The sequence below is a fragment of the Chanos chanos genome, chromosome 10 (assembly GCF_902362185.1).
Source record: "Chanos chanos chromosome 10, fChaCha1.1, whole genome shotgun sequence".
In the NCBI taxonomy this organism is placed as follows: domain Eukaryota; kingdom Metazoa; phylum Chordata; class Actinopteri; order Gonorynchiformes; family Chanidae; genus Chanos; species Chanos chanos.
In genome coordinates, this window is record NC_044504.1 from 18,672,805 (window position 1) to 18,685,831 (window position 13,027).

The 13,027-nt window shown below is 39.9% G+C and overlaps 2 protein-coding genes across 2 annotated transcripts; both read right to left on the reverse strand.

Annotated features, from left to right (window-relative positions):
* Nucleotides 1–25: 25 nt before the first annotated feature.
* LOC115823383 (ankyrin repeat domain-containing protein 9-like) lies at nt 26–886 on the reverse strand. Its single transcript, XM_030787431.1, has one exon. The coding sequence runs from the start codon at nt 884–886 to the stop codon at nt 26–28; it is 861 nt and encodes a 286-aa protein (XP_030643291.1).
* A 7,999-nt stretch (nt 887–8,885) lies between these two features.
* Nucleotides 8,886–9,864, reverse strand: LOC115823384 (SERTA domain-containing protein 2-like). The gene has a single exon (XM_030787432.1). The coding sequence runs from the start codon at nt 9,862–9,864 to the stop codon at nt 9,064–9,066; it is 801 nt and encodes a 266-aa protein (XP_030643292.1). The 3' UTR covers nt 8,886–9,063.
* Between the last annotated feature and the right edge of the window lie 3,163 nt (nt 9,865–13,027).

Below are 13,027 nucleotides of genomic sequence, written 5' to 3' on the forward strand. Positions count from 1 at the left end.
GTGCAATTACAGACTATAGTTCATTCTACCATCCCCTGAATGAGGAGAAAGGTTTCAACTGACTCGGAATGGGAAGTGCATTCAGTCTGCTCAGAAAATTTTCCGTGGGAATCTGGAGCAGAATCCTGTGCATGGATATCAGGACTAATGTCTTGGGAGTGTCTCCCACAAGAAAATTAAATGTTTTTTGTCCAAGAACTCTTAACCAACCAGTGCAGTCATCTCTCAAACATTTCTGCATCTTAAACCGTGCTGTGGTCATGAACATTACCAAGCTGTCAAGACATCGGCGCTTCGTTACAACATTATCCTCAGTGCTCCGTAAATGCTCCAAAATGACGTCCACTGGCGTTGCTCCATTCCGGTCTTCCGTTTCTACGGAGGCTCCGTTTCTTAGGAGCATAGTGATTGTTTCCACCTGTAGAAGCTCACATGCCAGATGCAGTGGACTCCGTCCGTTTTCTAAGTTAAAACCTTCAGATAGAATCCAGTTGGGCCGAAGTCGGGGAAGCCGTTGCGCCACCTCTAGTATCACATTCAGAATTTCTCGCCTGTCGTAGCGAACAGATAACATGACATGAGAAGAAACAGTTAGACAGTTGTGGTCGTTGTTTGTTTGAGTCAATGCCTCCTCAGGATAAGTGTCGAGTAAGTATTTAGCATACGCTTGATGGTTATGTACAATAGCATACATTAGCGCGTCGGACGAAGAGAACATTTTATAAGTGTTTTCTCTGTCCCAGGAGTACAGTTCCGTGAGTCGGATGTCCTCAAGTTTCCATACCGGCAAACGGTCTCGAACAGAGCGATAATAGTCCACTGACTGGAACATTTGCTGTCTGCATCCCTTATTGGGAATTTTGTGAAAGGTACTTTTGCCATACATCCCTATGCAGAGCGAGTCTGTCAGCTGTCCCCTGAGCTATTGCAGTGCGGAATTGTAGCCACCCGGTTGGTTATTACAGGCTAACCAACGTTACGCAATTCATCTCGGCACCGTAGAGTGCTCAAAGTTTCTCGAACTCTGTATTATCATTCTGTTGGTCTGCTGTCCCAACCTCACCTTAAAAGAGTTCACGTGACGGTTTTTCTACTTGAAAACAACGCCTATAAGTCTTGGGTTCTATGTTGAGGCCTGTCAAGGCCGAAGATAAAAAAAGTTTAATGTAGATGCAGACATTTTCTCTTTTAAATGTTCTCCACACATAAACAATGCCTAGAACAATGCTCTAGAAACTTAACACTAGTAGTTATCACAGAGAATGAAAGAAAGAATGAATAAATAAATAAATAAATAAATAAAGTCCACCTACATTCACTCTACACAGGGTACCTTAAATCCTTAATAGAGTACCATGCCACCACTACAACAAGGCAATGTTAGCTTAATTAATATTTAATTTAAATTTTAATAAGTTTTTCATAATTAGTCACTCCTATAATTGATCAAAATATGTCCACAACAAAACAACGAAGTAACTTTAGAGAAGAGACATAAAGGCTTCTAAAGTTAATGTTATCAAGAGATAAGTCTCGGGTAGAGGGCTCAACCACATAAATCCAGCTGATTTCCATGCATCAATCTCACATCCCGGCATTTGTTTTTATTATGGGTTGCGCCGTCAACACAAATGAATAGACAGCACTTGTAGCCTACTTGCCTTCTGTCCATATGAAAGAGCAAAAACTTTAATAATAAGCCTAATAAAAAAATCTAATAGTCTCTTTTTGTGATACAAAGGATATATTGTTTTTAGTTAGTTTGTGTGTTTTAAAGAATGGAACTGTGCTTAATAAAGCTATATATATATATATATATATATATATATATATATATATATATATATAACTGACTGGGAAAATGCTTTGGAACAATAGCCTGTGCACAATACTCAAATAACTGAACGCCAAAATGCCTACATATGATGATAGATAGACTAAAGGCAGAAAACTGACTCGCCTTCACTAGTGTAAAGAATAAAATAAATAATAAATTAGAATAAAAATTAACCATCAGTCTTGGCATTTCAGTTTCTCTGCGCGGCGAGGATATAATATTTATGGTCGCCCACCCTAAAACAGTTGGCCTATATCCACAGCTGTCCATCCCAGTATAAACTGAACTGGTCGAGCAAGATGACACGAGGTCTCAGCGGCTCAGAGAAAAGACAAAGCTTCTGTGGCCAGCTTCTACGCCACTCACACCGGGTAGGGAAACCATGAAATGACAAAATAAGCAACGTATGCTTTTGATGACGTGGAGAACTACACAGACCTAAAGGAGAAAACAGCTATTCACAAGACATTCCATCTTAGGGCGGGCTATGGGTTGGATTCACCTTGCTGAGCTGACAGGTGCATCAGTCGATCAGGTGTACCGTACTCTGTGTTGTCATACGCAGACTCCTCCCTGTCCTGAGCGTCACTGGGCAAGTCCGAGCGGAAGTAACCTAGTGTTGTTCAGGAGATTTATCAGGTACCAGACTAGGTTTTCATACAAAGTTGCGTGAAGCAGTGGTCTTCCTTTGGTTTATTTAAATTTTGGTTAGTTTTCTTTTTTGGTTTTCATTTTAAAGGCTGCACCTTAAACCTGTTGACTTTGTTGCAGTGTAAAATTTCTCAGTCCGATATCGAATTTCCTAAACTGCCGGCATCAGTGGAATTTAGCTGGCGGTAGTTGTGAAAGAGCTAATCCACTGAATTTTGCTGTACAATTTAATGTCTACAGTAACTCTTCAGTTGGCCTGCAAGAGTGCAGAACACGAATTTGATCTGAATCAGCAGCAAGCGAAACGACTGAATGGATCTCTAGTAATGGATTTGTACATCTTGACTATTCATATTACTACATTCTTCATCAGCCGTTGACATGGATTTAACACACCTTAAATAGGTTATGTAAGTGAAACTGTGGCTATACTACCTGACTCATAAATCAGTTTGTCACTTTTATTTACGTTGAAATTAAACTTGTTAACATTCATCTTTTGGGTAGACGAATGTATTTACGATGTATAATATTTTTATAGTGACAAGGACTGTTTCGGTTGCTCTTTAGGTCATTCTGTTGAGAACAGCCCTGAAAACTCAGGAGCACACAATAGTGCCAGAGAACGGAAGTGTTTGTGATTGACCTCGCAGCTGAAACACAAAAGGCACTTCCCTCGTTTTTGTGTCAAAAGAAAGCCAACATTTCACACAGTCAGACGAACTTTTTAGGACAACAGTAGGAGATTGTGAAACTTTAAGTAGAGAGTAACACCAGAGACCATGAGGAGATACGATTAAATCAAATAAATGCTTGTTATACTCTTACTAAAACCAGTGAAGCAGCCTCTACAAAGCTATGTGGACTATTTTTAATAGTCTCGAGAACGAGAAATAATTCGCAAAGACTGAACTCTTAGAGCTTCACTGGATGTACACTCCGTTAAAGGGCTGTTGGATTTTTACCTCTGATGTTGCACTGGACCTGAAAAAAAATCCACTATGAGTGACTGTGTACAGTTGGACAATAGTAGTGGAGAAAACTGTCTGGTATTTGAGGACTTTGAGGAGTGGTCGTCTTACAGTGTCCCAGACCGGGGCAATGCCAAAGTGGACAGCTGTTTTGGGGAGTGGAGCTGTTTCCCCAGTGACAGGAGTTCAGGTACCGGTGAGGAGTATACATCTTTACCTTGTCAAACAACCAAAAATTTGGATCCACCAGGGAAGGTGAGTGCTTTTTGTTTATTTTGACAAAGACCATTCTTTGCCTTGCATTCTTGACACGTTTTCATTACCAACAGTTTAAATGATTCAGTATCAAACTGAAGACAGTTCTTATTTTTGAGATTCATTTGGTGATCAAGGTATTTTATATGTGCAGGTATCAACTGTTGACTGGATGAGCCCGCTGTCAGTGTTCCAAACATGCTTCCAGACCAAAGACAGAGTGGAGAACACAGACACTACAGGAAGCTCATCACTGTTCCAGTTACTGCAGGACACAAAACTCACACCTGCCGAGCCAGTAGCTGTGTCAAGGTACTCAAGTATAATTACTAAATAAATATGACCTGACCCAGAATAACAGAAGTCATTATGTATTCTCATGTGTCAGATTATCTGTTGTTAACTGTGTAATTAACTGTGTAACACCTAGCTCAGCCACTAGTATGTGAGTGAGTATGAATGTGTGGAATTGTCTGTGTTCTGAGAAATCTCAGAATGTGAAATGATTGAGTTTTGCTCCTCTCCATTGTGTAACCGATGTGTAACTCCACCTCTGGCATGTGAAGCTGTATGTTCAAACACATGTTGACTTGGATTCATGTAGGCTTTAGATGGTATGTATGTGTGTGTGTTTGTGTATGTTGGCAATGTTTTCCAATCTCTAAAGCCCTGTGGGTTTTAGGAAATCACATGCTGAACTCTTGTTGCCATCTGGTTAGAGTGCTATGTCTCTGTGCATGTATAAGATAGCTCAGTCCGCAGTTTCTCCTGGCTCCCGGTTTAAAAAGTTTGTCCAGTTATGTCTGGTTATGTTCTGTTTATTTTGCACTCTCTGAATGTGCGTATGTTTCTCTCTCTAGTGAAGCTGCCAGTCTGTGGCATCGCCTGTTGTGTGAGCCCAAGATACCCAGTCTCATGGACGCCAAAACAAGCTTACAGTCTTACAGACACCTGATCAACACTCTGCAGCTGACACACTCAGAGACACCTCCCCTACAGGTGAGGGAGGAAGACTAGAGTCTTCTCTAGAGACTGAGACCAGAGGGTGTAGAGGACACAGAGTCCACTTTAGAATGGGGGATCAGTTTGTTGTTAGTTAGAACCAATTAGTGGACTTACTATTGAGCTATTGATAAGAATTAAAAGACACCCAAATAGTGCTTTGCTGACACCATCTGAAAAGACTCTCAGTCTAACTAATTGCATTAGGAGCTATATTAACAATCACATTCCATGTACATGCAAATAAAACTGCCCCAGGAAAAAAAAACACTATGCTCCAGTAAATAGTTCACAAGGCTGTCATAGGCAGCTAGTTGATTCCAATGTTTGTCCGCTGGGTGGCACTGTTTAACAGTGTGTGTATGTGTGTATTGCTGCACACGATAGACTCAAGGCAGTTTTTGGGTGTTGACCTAACGTTAATATTAACATTCCCCTCTTCAGAGCTGCCCCCTTCCAAGCCTAGAGGAACCAGAGGACTCTCCTGTTGCTCTCATCCAGACTAAGGTAGGAGTATGTCCCTAACTTTCCATTATGAAATACTGAGAAAGAGGAATGGGAATAGGACTCTCCTAAAATAGAGTCTGTATTCTGTAAAGTGTAGTGTTTATTCTGTATTCTGTAAGGTATAGTGTATATTCTGTAAAGTATAGAGTGTACTCTGTATTCTCTGCAGTATGGTGTGTATTCTGTGCTGTATAGTGTGTATTCTGTATTCTGTAAAGTACTGTGTGTATTCTGTGCTGTATAGTGTGTGCTCTGTACTCTGTACAGTCTAGTATTAATGTGTGAGAGAGCACATGCTTCGCAGTCATTCATGTGTTTTTCTGCTATAGCTCTGCTCTCAAATAAGATAGCATTATTTATGTCTGTTTGTGTGTTTTTTATGCGTGTGTGAGATGTGTGATGTGCGTGTGCGTGCACACATGTGCACCTCTATGTGCACATGCATGTGTGTTTGAGAGCATGTCTCTGTCCATATGTAATAAAAATGAGCTGATCTGCAGGGTGTGCTTTGACAGTTATCATTTCTCAAGATTTTTTTAATCCAGCACATCTGGTTATTTTTGTACAGTTTTTTTTAGCAAGAACAATATGTGTGTATGTATGTCATATATTCGTGTATCCATGCTTTGATATGATGTCAATTCATCCATTAGTTTGTACCATTTCCATCACCATAATTATCATCCCCACCATCACCTCTCATTATATACTTATGTCCTGTAGCTGCTTGCACCCTCTTGTCAAGAAGCCCCAGGATTCCTCTATCAAGTGTCCCGTCAGTGGCTCAGTAATTGCAACGTGAATCTGATGTCACATCAACACCGGAAAGGCTTGTTCCAGTGACACACACACAAAAGCAAGGACCAGTACCGGAAAGCCTGTTCCACTGAAACACACACACACTCGCGCACGAGCACAGGAAAGGAAAGGCTCATTTCACTAACACAGACATCCACATGCACTAAACATCAATACAGGAAGAGCCTGTATCGCTGAATAACACACACAGGAAAGGAAGTCAGCACCAAACAAGCATGTACTAACACTAAGGTCATAACGAGGACAGATCATCACATAGAGTTGTCACAGACACCCTACGCCCACACTGTGATAGATCAATATCCCACACTGTGCTAGATCATAGATCAATAACACAACACACGTTACAAGATACACATGCACATGACAGAATATGTAGGCACTGAATCTTTTATACATGAACACAATTTACTGCCAGAATCTCATAGAACTTAACAGGTAACAAGCTTTTTTATGTATATGTTTATTTATATGTTCACTATGTGATGTTAGATAAATGTCCATAAATATTTTTGAGAATGAGTGAAGGGTAAACGTTGAAGGACAAAACCTGCTATTTGTATGCATGAAGTTTTAAATATTTTAAATATTGAGTGTATGATCTTTAATATATTTGAGAGAAGGTGCTTACTTTTAACATTTAACTTTTTAAATTATGATTTCTACTGTTTGTATATTAAATTATAATAAATTATCAGTTTTAAAGGCATTCAAAACCTGCATTCAGAAATTTCCCCTCATGCTTTGAGTTTCTTGATGTGAAATAATTTCAAAGTAAAATTACCTCTCTAAGGTGTAGTATATCCTATTCTTATGAGGTGGTCTAGGAAAAAACATGGAATATTTTACCCAACTATGTGCTAAGGTTGTTCAGATGTTCAACTAGGAATACACCACAAGAGGGAAGTGTCGAGCCCTCTTTTGCAGCGTTTCAGATATACAAAGCCCAAATGGTCACTTCTTTTACAGTTTCATTCTGCACAAGATTAATGAGCCATAACCTGTGTTCTAGATTCTAGATTCTGTAACTTGTGGTGTTTGAGGTAAAAGAAATACTTAAGTTAAAAGGAAAGTTAGTTCAACAGAGCACAATAAATCACAGTTACCAACAACCATTTCTTGGTTTTCTGAATAAACATCATTTATTTATAAAGTCTTTAGGCTGTAGTGTAGTTTTAAAAATAGTAATCTATATGGTATCAGGTGACAGACAAACACTCCTCAGCTTTTAATGACTGCAAAAACTGTGTGTGTGTGTGTTCCATTTTGTGGCAAACATCCTTACTGTGCCACTCTGTTTCTCACAATACTCTACATCAGACTTAGAGGACAGGATCAGGGTTTGTAGTACACTGAGGAAGCTTAGCAAACCAATACAAAAACAGTACAGATTCTCAAAAAACTCAACAATGCAACTCTAATAGTGGCTGGATAAAAACAAATATGCTATATTATTCTAAACAATGCTGTTAAAGACAGAATACATATATTCAATCAATATATTAATTCCAGAATTTTATGAGGATAATGCATTTTGGATATTAAAGTTTGACTTAAAAATTCAGCTGTTTCAAACGAGTTTACACACTGTGTGCTGACTGAATGATTCATTGATTTAGTATATTTTGTAAATAGAGAGACAGACAGAGAAAGAAAGAGACTCTTCTATAAGTAAACAGCTTCCACGTGGCATAAGTCAGAGCCTCAAAATACCAGCCCCCACACCCCTTTTCCATTACTGCCCTCCCCCCTTACAGTCTCTCTCTCTCTCTCTCTCTCTCTCTCTCTCCCTCTCTACTGCATGCACACTGACTGTCAGAATGAATTAATATGAAGCTGTTTTTCCAAAGGCTTGCAGCTAAAGAAAAGAAGAGTGTTCCAGACAGAAAAAGAAACAGAGGTAGATTGAGAGGGATAGCCTGAGAGGAAGATACAGAAAAGACCAATCTAAGATGAGAGATTTCAGTTCTGTATTGCATTCTTAATAATGCAAATTTGCTACATAAATATTTTCTGTTTTTAAAAGTCTTTCAAAATTTCTTTCCAACACAGCCCATGTACCAGTGTTGTAAACATTCCTTTTTAAGCCCTTCCTCCATCAAGGCACAATGTTGTTTTGCGGGAACAGAGGTTGCTATGGTGATTGGAAACGTCCCTTGATTTAGCTATGGGACAACAGACCCTCTCATAAGCTTTAGAAAACAAACCAAAGTGATGTGAAGGATTAAGCCTTACAACCAGACGTGCATCCTAACCAGTCACGTCTAACATTTATACATGACTCAAGAACCAGTGCAGAAGATTATGTGTTACATCTCATAAATAAAGAGGTAGACTGGACATCTTCTTTGGCTGGTCTGTGAAAAAGCAATCAAATTAAAAACAGATTAAAAATTCGTAACTAACTGACTGACCGTCACTCAAGAGTTCGTGATAAAAGAACTGCTGTTTCCTGCATCTTCTCAACTTTTCGTAGAAACTGTTAGGTTAAAGAAATGTGTGGCTTCATTCCACAGCAGATGCATCACAAGTCAAAATGCATATTAAAGTATAAATATTTTCTCTATATAAAAACAATACATTAAATTGGAAATGATCAAAACATGATCATGCTGATGTCTGATATTCCATTGTGTGGTCAAGCATACATAGGAGAACCTTCTATCGCACGTGGAATCTATCTGAATGTCAATTCAAATTCAGGGAAAGAACCTATATGTGTATTAATTCAGATATTTAAATCACCTACCATGTTCCCTGAATAATTTCATTAAATTATCTGATAATACTTTCTTGAAGTGACATAGTTTAAATAGATTTAACCACACTCTTGTTCTCCACGATGGGCTCGCTCTCTCTTTTTTTTATTTGACCAATCAAACTATTCAAAGCTAGAATGGTCTTCACAGAGTTCAGATTGTTTAAAACGTGTAGTTTGAATAGATCAATAATAGGTCCATAATCACATAGCCCTGGTTTTAATTTTGTCACAGTTTTCTGGCCACTCCACATCAGACCAAATTAGGATCCCACCAGGAGCTCCATGACTTGGTCCAGGTCGTTTACGTCAGACAGACTTAACTGTAGGGGTCGTGATGAGGAATGGCTAGGGGACAGCTTGAGGTCCTCGTCCCCTCTAGAAGACTGAACTCCACTACAGACTGGACAGAACGGCAGAATGGAGGAGATGTCTGAGGAGTCATACATGGACGTGTCAATATCCTCAAAGACATCATCCAAAGCCAGGTCAGAAATGTAACTTGGAGGGTCTTGGAGGGAAAACTCAAAAGAGCGAATGAAAGAGGATAAATTGAGGGCTTTGGTATCACCGGAGAGTGGATCTTCTGAGGAACAGGAGGATGAAGATGAAGTGTAGAAGGCTGATGGGAAAAGGGAGAGGTTCACCTCGTCTTCTCCTGCATGACTGGACGTGGTAAGTGTCTTGTCCTCACTGTCTCCATCACAGAGTTGAGCAGAGTAATGGACAGCACTACTGACATGGTGCTGCTGAAAGTTAGGTGTGTGCCAGGGCGTGGCTACATAATTAGGGGGGGCTGCTGTATGATTCTTGGGCAAAGTTGCTCTCTCTTGTTTGATCTCCTCCTGAATCTGCTTCAGAGTGTTGGCCACCAGGACGGAACGGTACAGGCTGGGCTCTGAGCGAATCTGGCCACCCTGCATCTTATCCAGACACAGCCTAAACACGAGCTGCCTCTCCGCCAGGTAGGACACATCACAGTTCCAGGCCCCATTGTTTACACCTCTTACATCCTCCTCCTCCTCAAAAAATTCTCGTTTCCGCTTAACTCCGCAGCTCGACATGAATCTGAAAGAGAGAGGAAATAAGACATGTCAGATGTCCTGATCCAGTGGGTTATCTGTAGGAGTAAATTGTGTATCTGTGCTCAGTTTTCTGTTGATATCTAGAGACCATATCAGGGCCTCTCTATTTCTGTCTCTATAAAAAATATCAGAGCTCTGGGGGTCCAACTTGAGGAGAGTAAATGGATAGGGGGAGGGTAGTAGATGAGAGGGAGGATGGAAGTCTCTGTTACATAAAATTGCACTAACTGTCTTAAAAAGTGATGAGGTTGCCAAATTCGTCAGTAAACTGACAGAGACAGATGACTGGAAATCTGATTTGATGGGTGTTGGAGCATAAAAGTTAAACCCAGGGTAACAGTTATGGCTTTGAACATGGCTGTCGATATTATCACTCAGGCAATGTGTATTTTATATTAAGCTTTACAGCAAATGTATCACAGTGATGGTCCAAATCTACGATGTTGAAAAATGTAATAATATACATCTCAGAGATATTTTCCAGTATATGCTCCATACAAGTCAGTAGCTTTTGTTCCACAGGTAACAGCACAACAAGATTCTCTTCCTGTATTTTTTCTCTAAATTCTTCCTGAGACTATGTTCTCTTATTTTCTATTCTTCAAGCCTTTTCCGCTGATTTATACTCATTTATTAATCGCTTTGACACCCAAGCAGAACGCTGTATTCTCCTGCTGATGCTGTTAGATTGCCTTGGATCAAATCATAACTCGCTGTTGTACAATGTAGATGCTTTATTCCGTTATTTTGAATTATCAACACAACTTCTGAGGAAAGAAGGCGCAACGTGTGGTGCAGATACACAATGTGTCGCGTCGCCTCTTTTAGGAACTTTCAAAACTCCTACATATTGTCCTGAAACTTCAGCCTCTAGCTGTGTCTCGTTACAGCTCACACTCCTAACGCCAATCGAAACTACTGGGAAGAGTGTTGGACAAAACTGAGTGAACCAACAACCACCTCTCCGCACTCTCGAGCCGCACGTCTCCATTCTTATATAATTAAGTACACATGCATGTAAATAAATGTACTTACCGCGGACCGAACCAACTCATTAGAATACCATATTTGCAATACAGCTGACAGTATGGTAAGGTTTGTCTTACCTCCTGTAATGAAGCGTTCCAACTGACCAGAACCAACAAGCGTCAAGTCCCTATACATGTTTAAATGGTTATAAATTGAGGAGCTCCGGTCGGATCGACTGAAGATAAGCGAAGGACTTTTAGAGTGAAGACATTGCCGTTGCTGCCTTGCAGTGGTCAACATCCATTCTCGAACGTTTTCAGGAATGTTTGTATGCTACGTCTTTGATGAGGGTAAAAAAGATAACACAACACGGGGAACGAGATCACGTCGCGCGCTAGTCCATTACCACACACCGAAGTAGCCGCTGAGGGCGGGGTTTTAGCAAGGAAAGCAATGGACAACAGTATTAAGAGGCGTGGCTCCAGAATACACTGAGCTTATGATTAGTCAACTGCTTTTGACGAAAGGTGTCCGCCTCCACGTTTTGAGGCTTGTGATAGGCGGTGTCTGAAACTCACGGGGCACTGAATGTGCAAGGGTCACTCGTGGATCTGTTGAGTCGTGCAGATAGCAGTTGTTTTAAGTGACAAAAACATTGAATGCGTTTGACAGTTTTATATATGAAAAACGGTCAAAAGAGTGTGTGTGTATACATCTATCTATTTGTTTATCTATCTCGACAGATAGATAGATAGATGTTTTTATTGTAAACAAAGTATTAGAGCTAGGGAAAATAACCGTTTTTACGATGCATGGCGATGTTAAAAAGTGAAAGATTCTGCATCGATGCATAAAAAGAAAATAATCGATTTTTAAAAACTGTAATTAAGTGACATTCATGTCAGCATACTGTTTTTATTGTGAATAAAGTAGACTAATTAGTAACTAAGTAACTAAAAAGTGCATCCCCCAAAACGAGCTTGACAAAACACATACGGTGTGGAAGACCTGCCGAGCCAAGATTAAATACTTCGGCAATATAACAAAATGAGGAATCACATAAGTGTTCAATTAAATAAAACATGGTTCAGTTAAATAAAACAACATGCATCGCGATGCATCGAGAATCGTTTTGTAATCGAATCGCTACCCTTTGAATCGTAATCGAATCGTGAGACCAGTGAAGTAGTATGTAGTATATGTATGGTACGTGTGTATGTATTTGTGCTAATGTGTTGGAATAAGAACCTCAAGATTTTCAGAAATAGCTCTATACATGTGTCTAGCGGTTTAATTGTTCAGATTTAGCTCAGCATTATATACAACAACTCAAGGGCCTTTGTGTCCTTCTGAGAGCTCGTCAGTGCCCTATGACAGGGAGGGTCTCTGGATAACTGGCTACACTGCCATCTAGTGCCATAGTTTCACATTACTGATTTTCAGCAATTCTACTGTGCAGAGTATTCCCAGCCTTTGGCATGGGTGATCTTTTTAGTTATGTTAGCCTTCTTCTGTGCAGGTTTGAACACTAAGGAGCAGATCTAGTACAGTTAGCAGCTGATCAACTGCAATTTACCCTCTAAGCATTCCTTACAGTGTTGTTCACAGTTGCTCATTCAGGGATGCACTGTTAGAACTGTTGAACAATAACCACATCCTGCCTAACCAAGTCTTATTTCCTTTTTGTTTGAGAGCTGCATATTGCTTCAGGTCCAAATGTGCAACTGAGACAAAGGATGTTTTGTCTAGAAGTGGGATAGTAGCACATTCATATGGACAGGCAGACAGAAACATACACACACACACACACACACACACACATACATACACGAACATATCACTTCCCAAACCAATTAATTCATACATACATTTACTGGGGTTCATCCATGTATGTCTACACATATACAGCTTGAGAAATCTTGTTTATCAAATTTGTGGGATGGTTAATTGCTCTGTTGTGGTATTGGCTTTGAAGAGATTATAACAATACTGATAGTGATTTGGAGCTACTTGGCCTCTAAGCCTCGAACAATGCTTATATGGGTTTTTTGTCTTTTCAATAAACCACAAGATGACAATTAGAACCCCTTAACATCCGACCACATGGGACGCTTGAGAGTGACACTACGATGAGCACAGAACAGCAACATTTAAAGAGAATAAAATGTTGTTA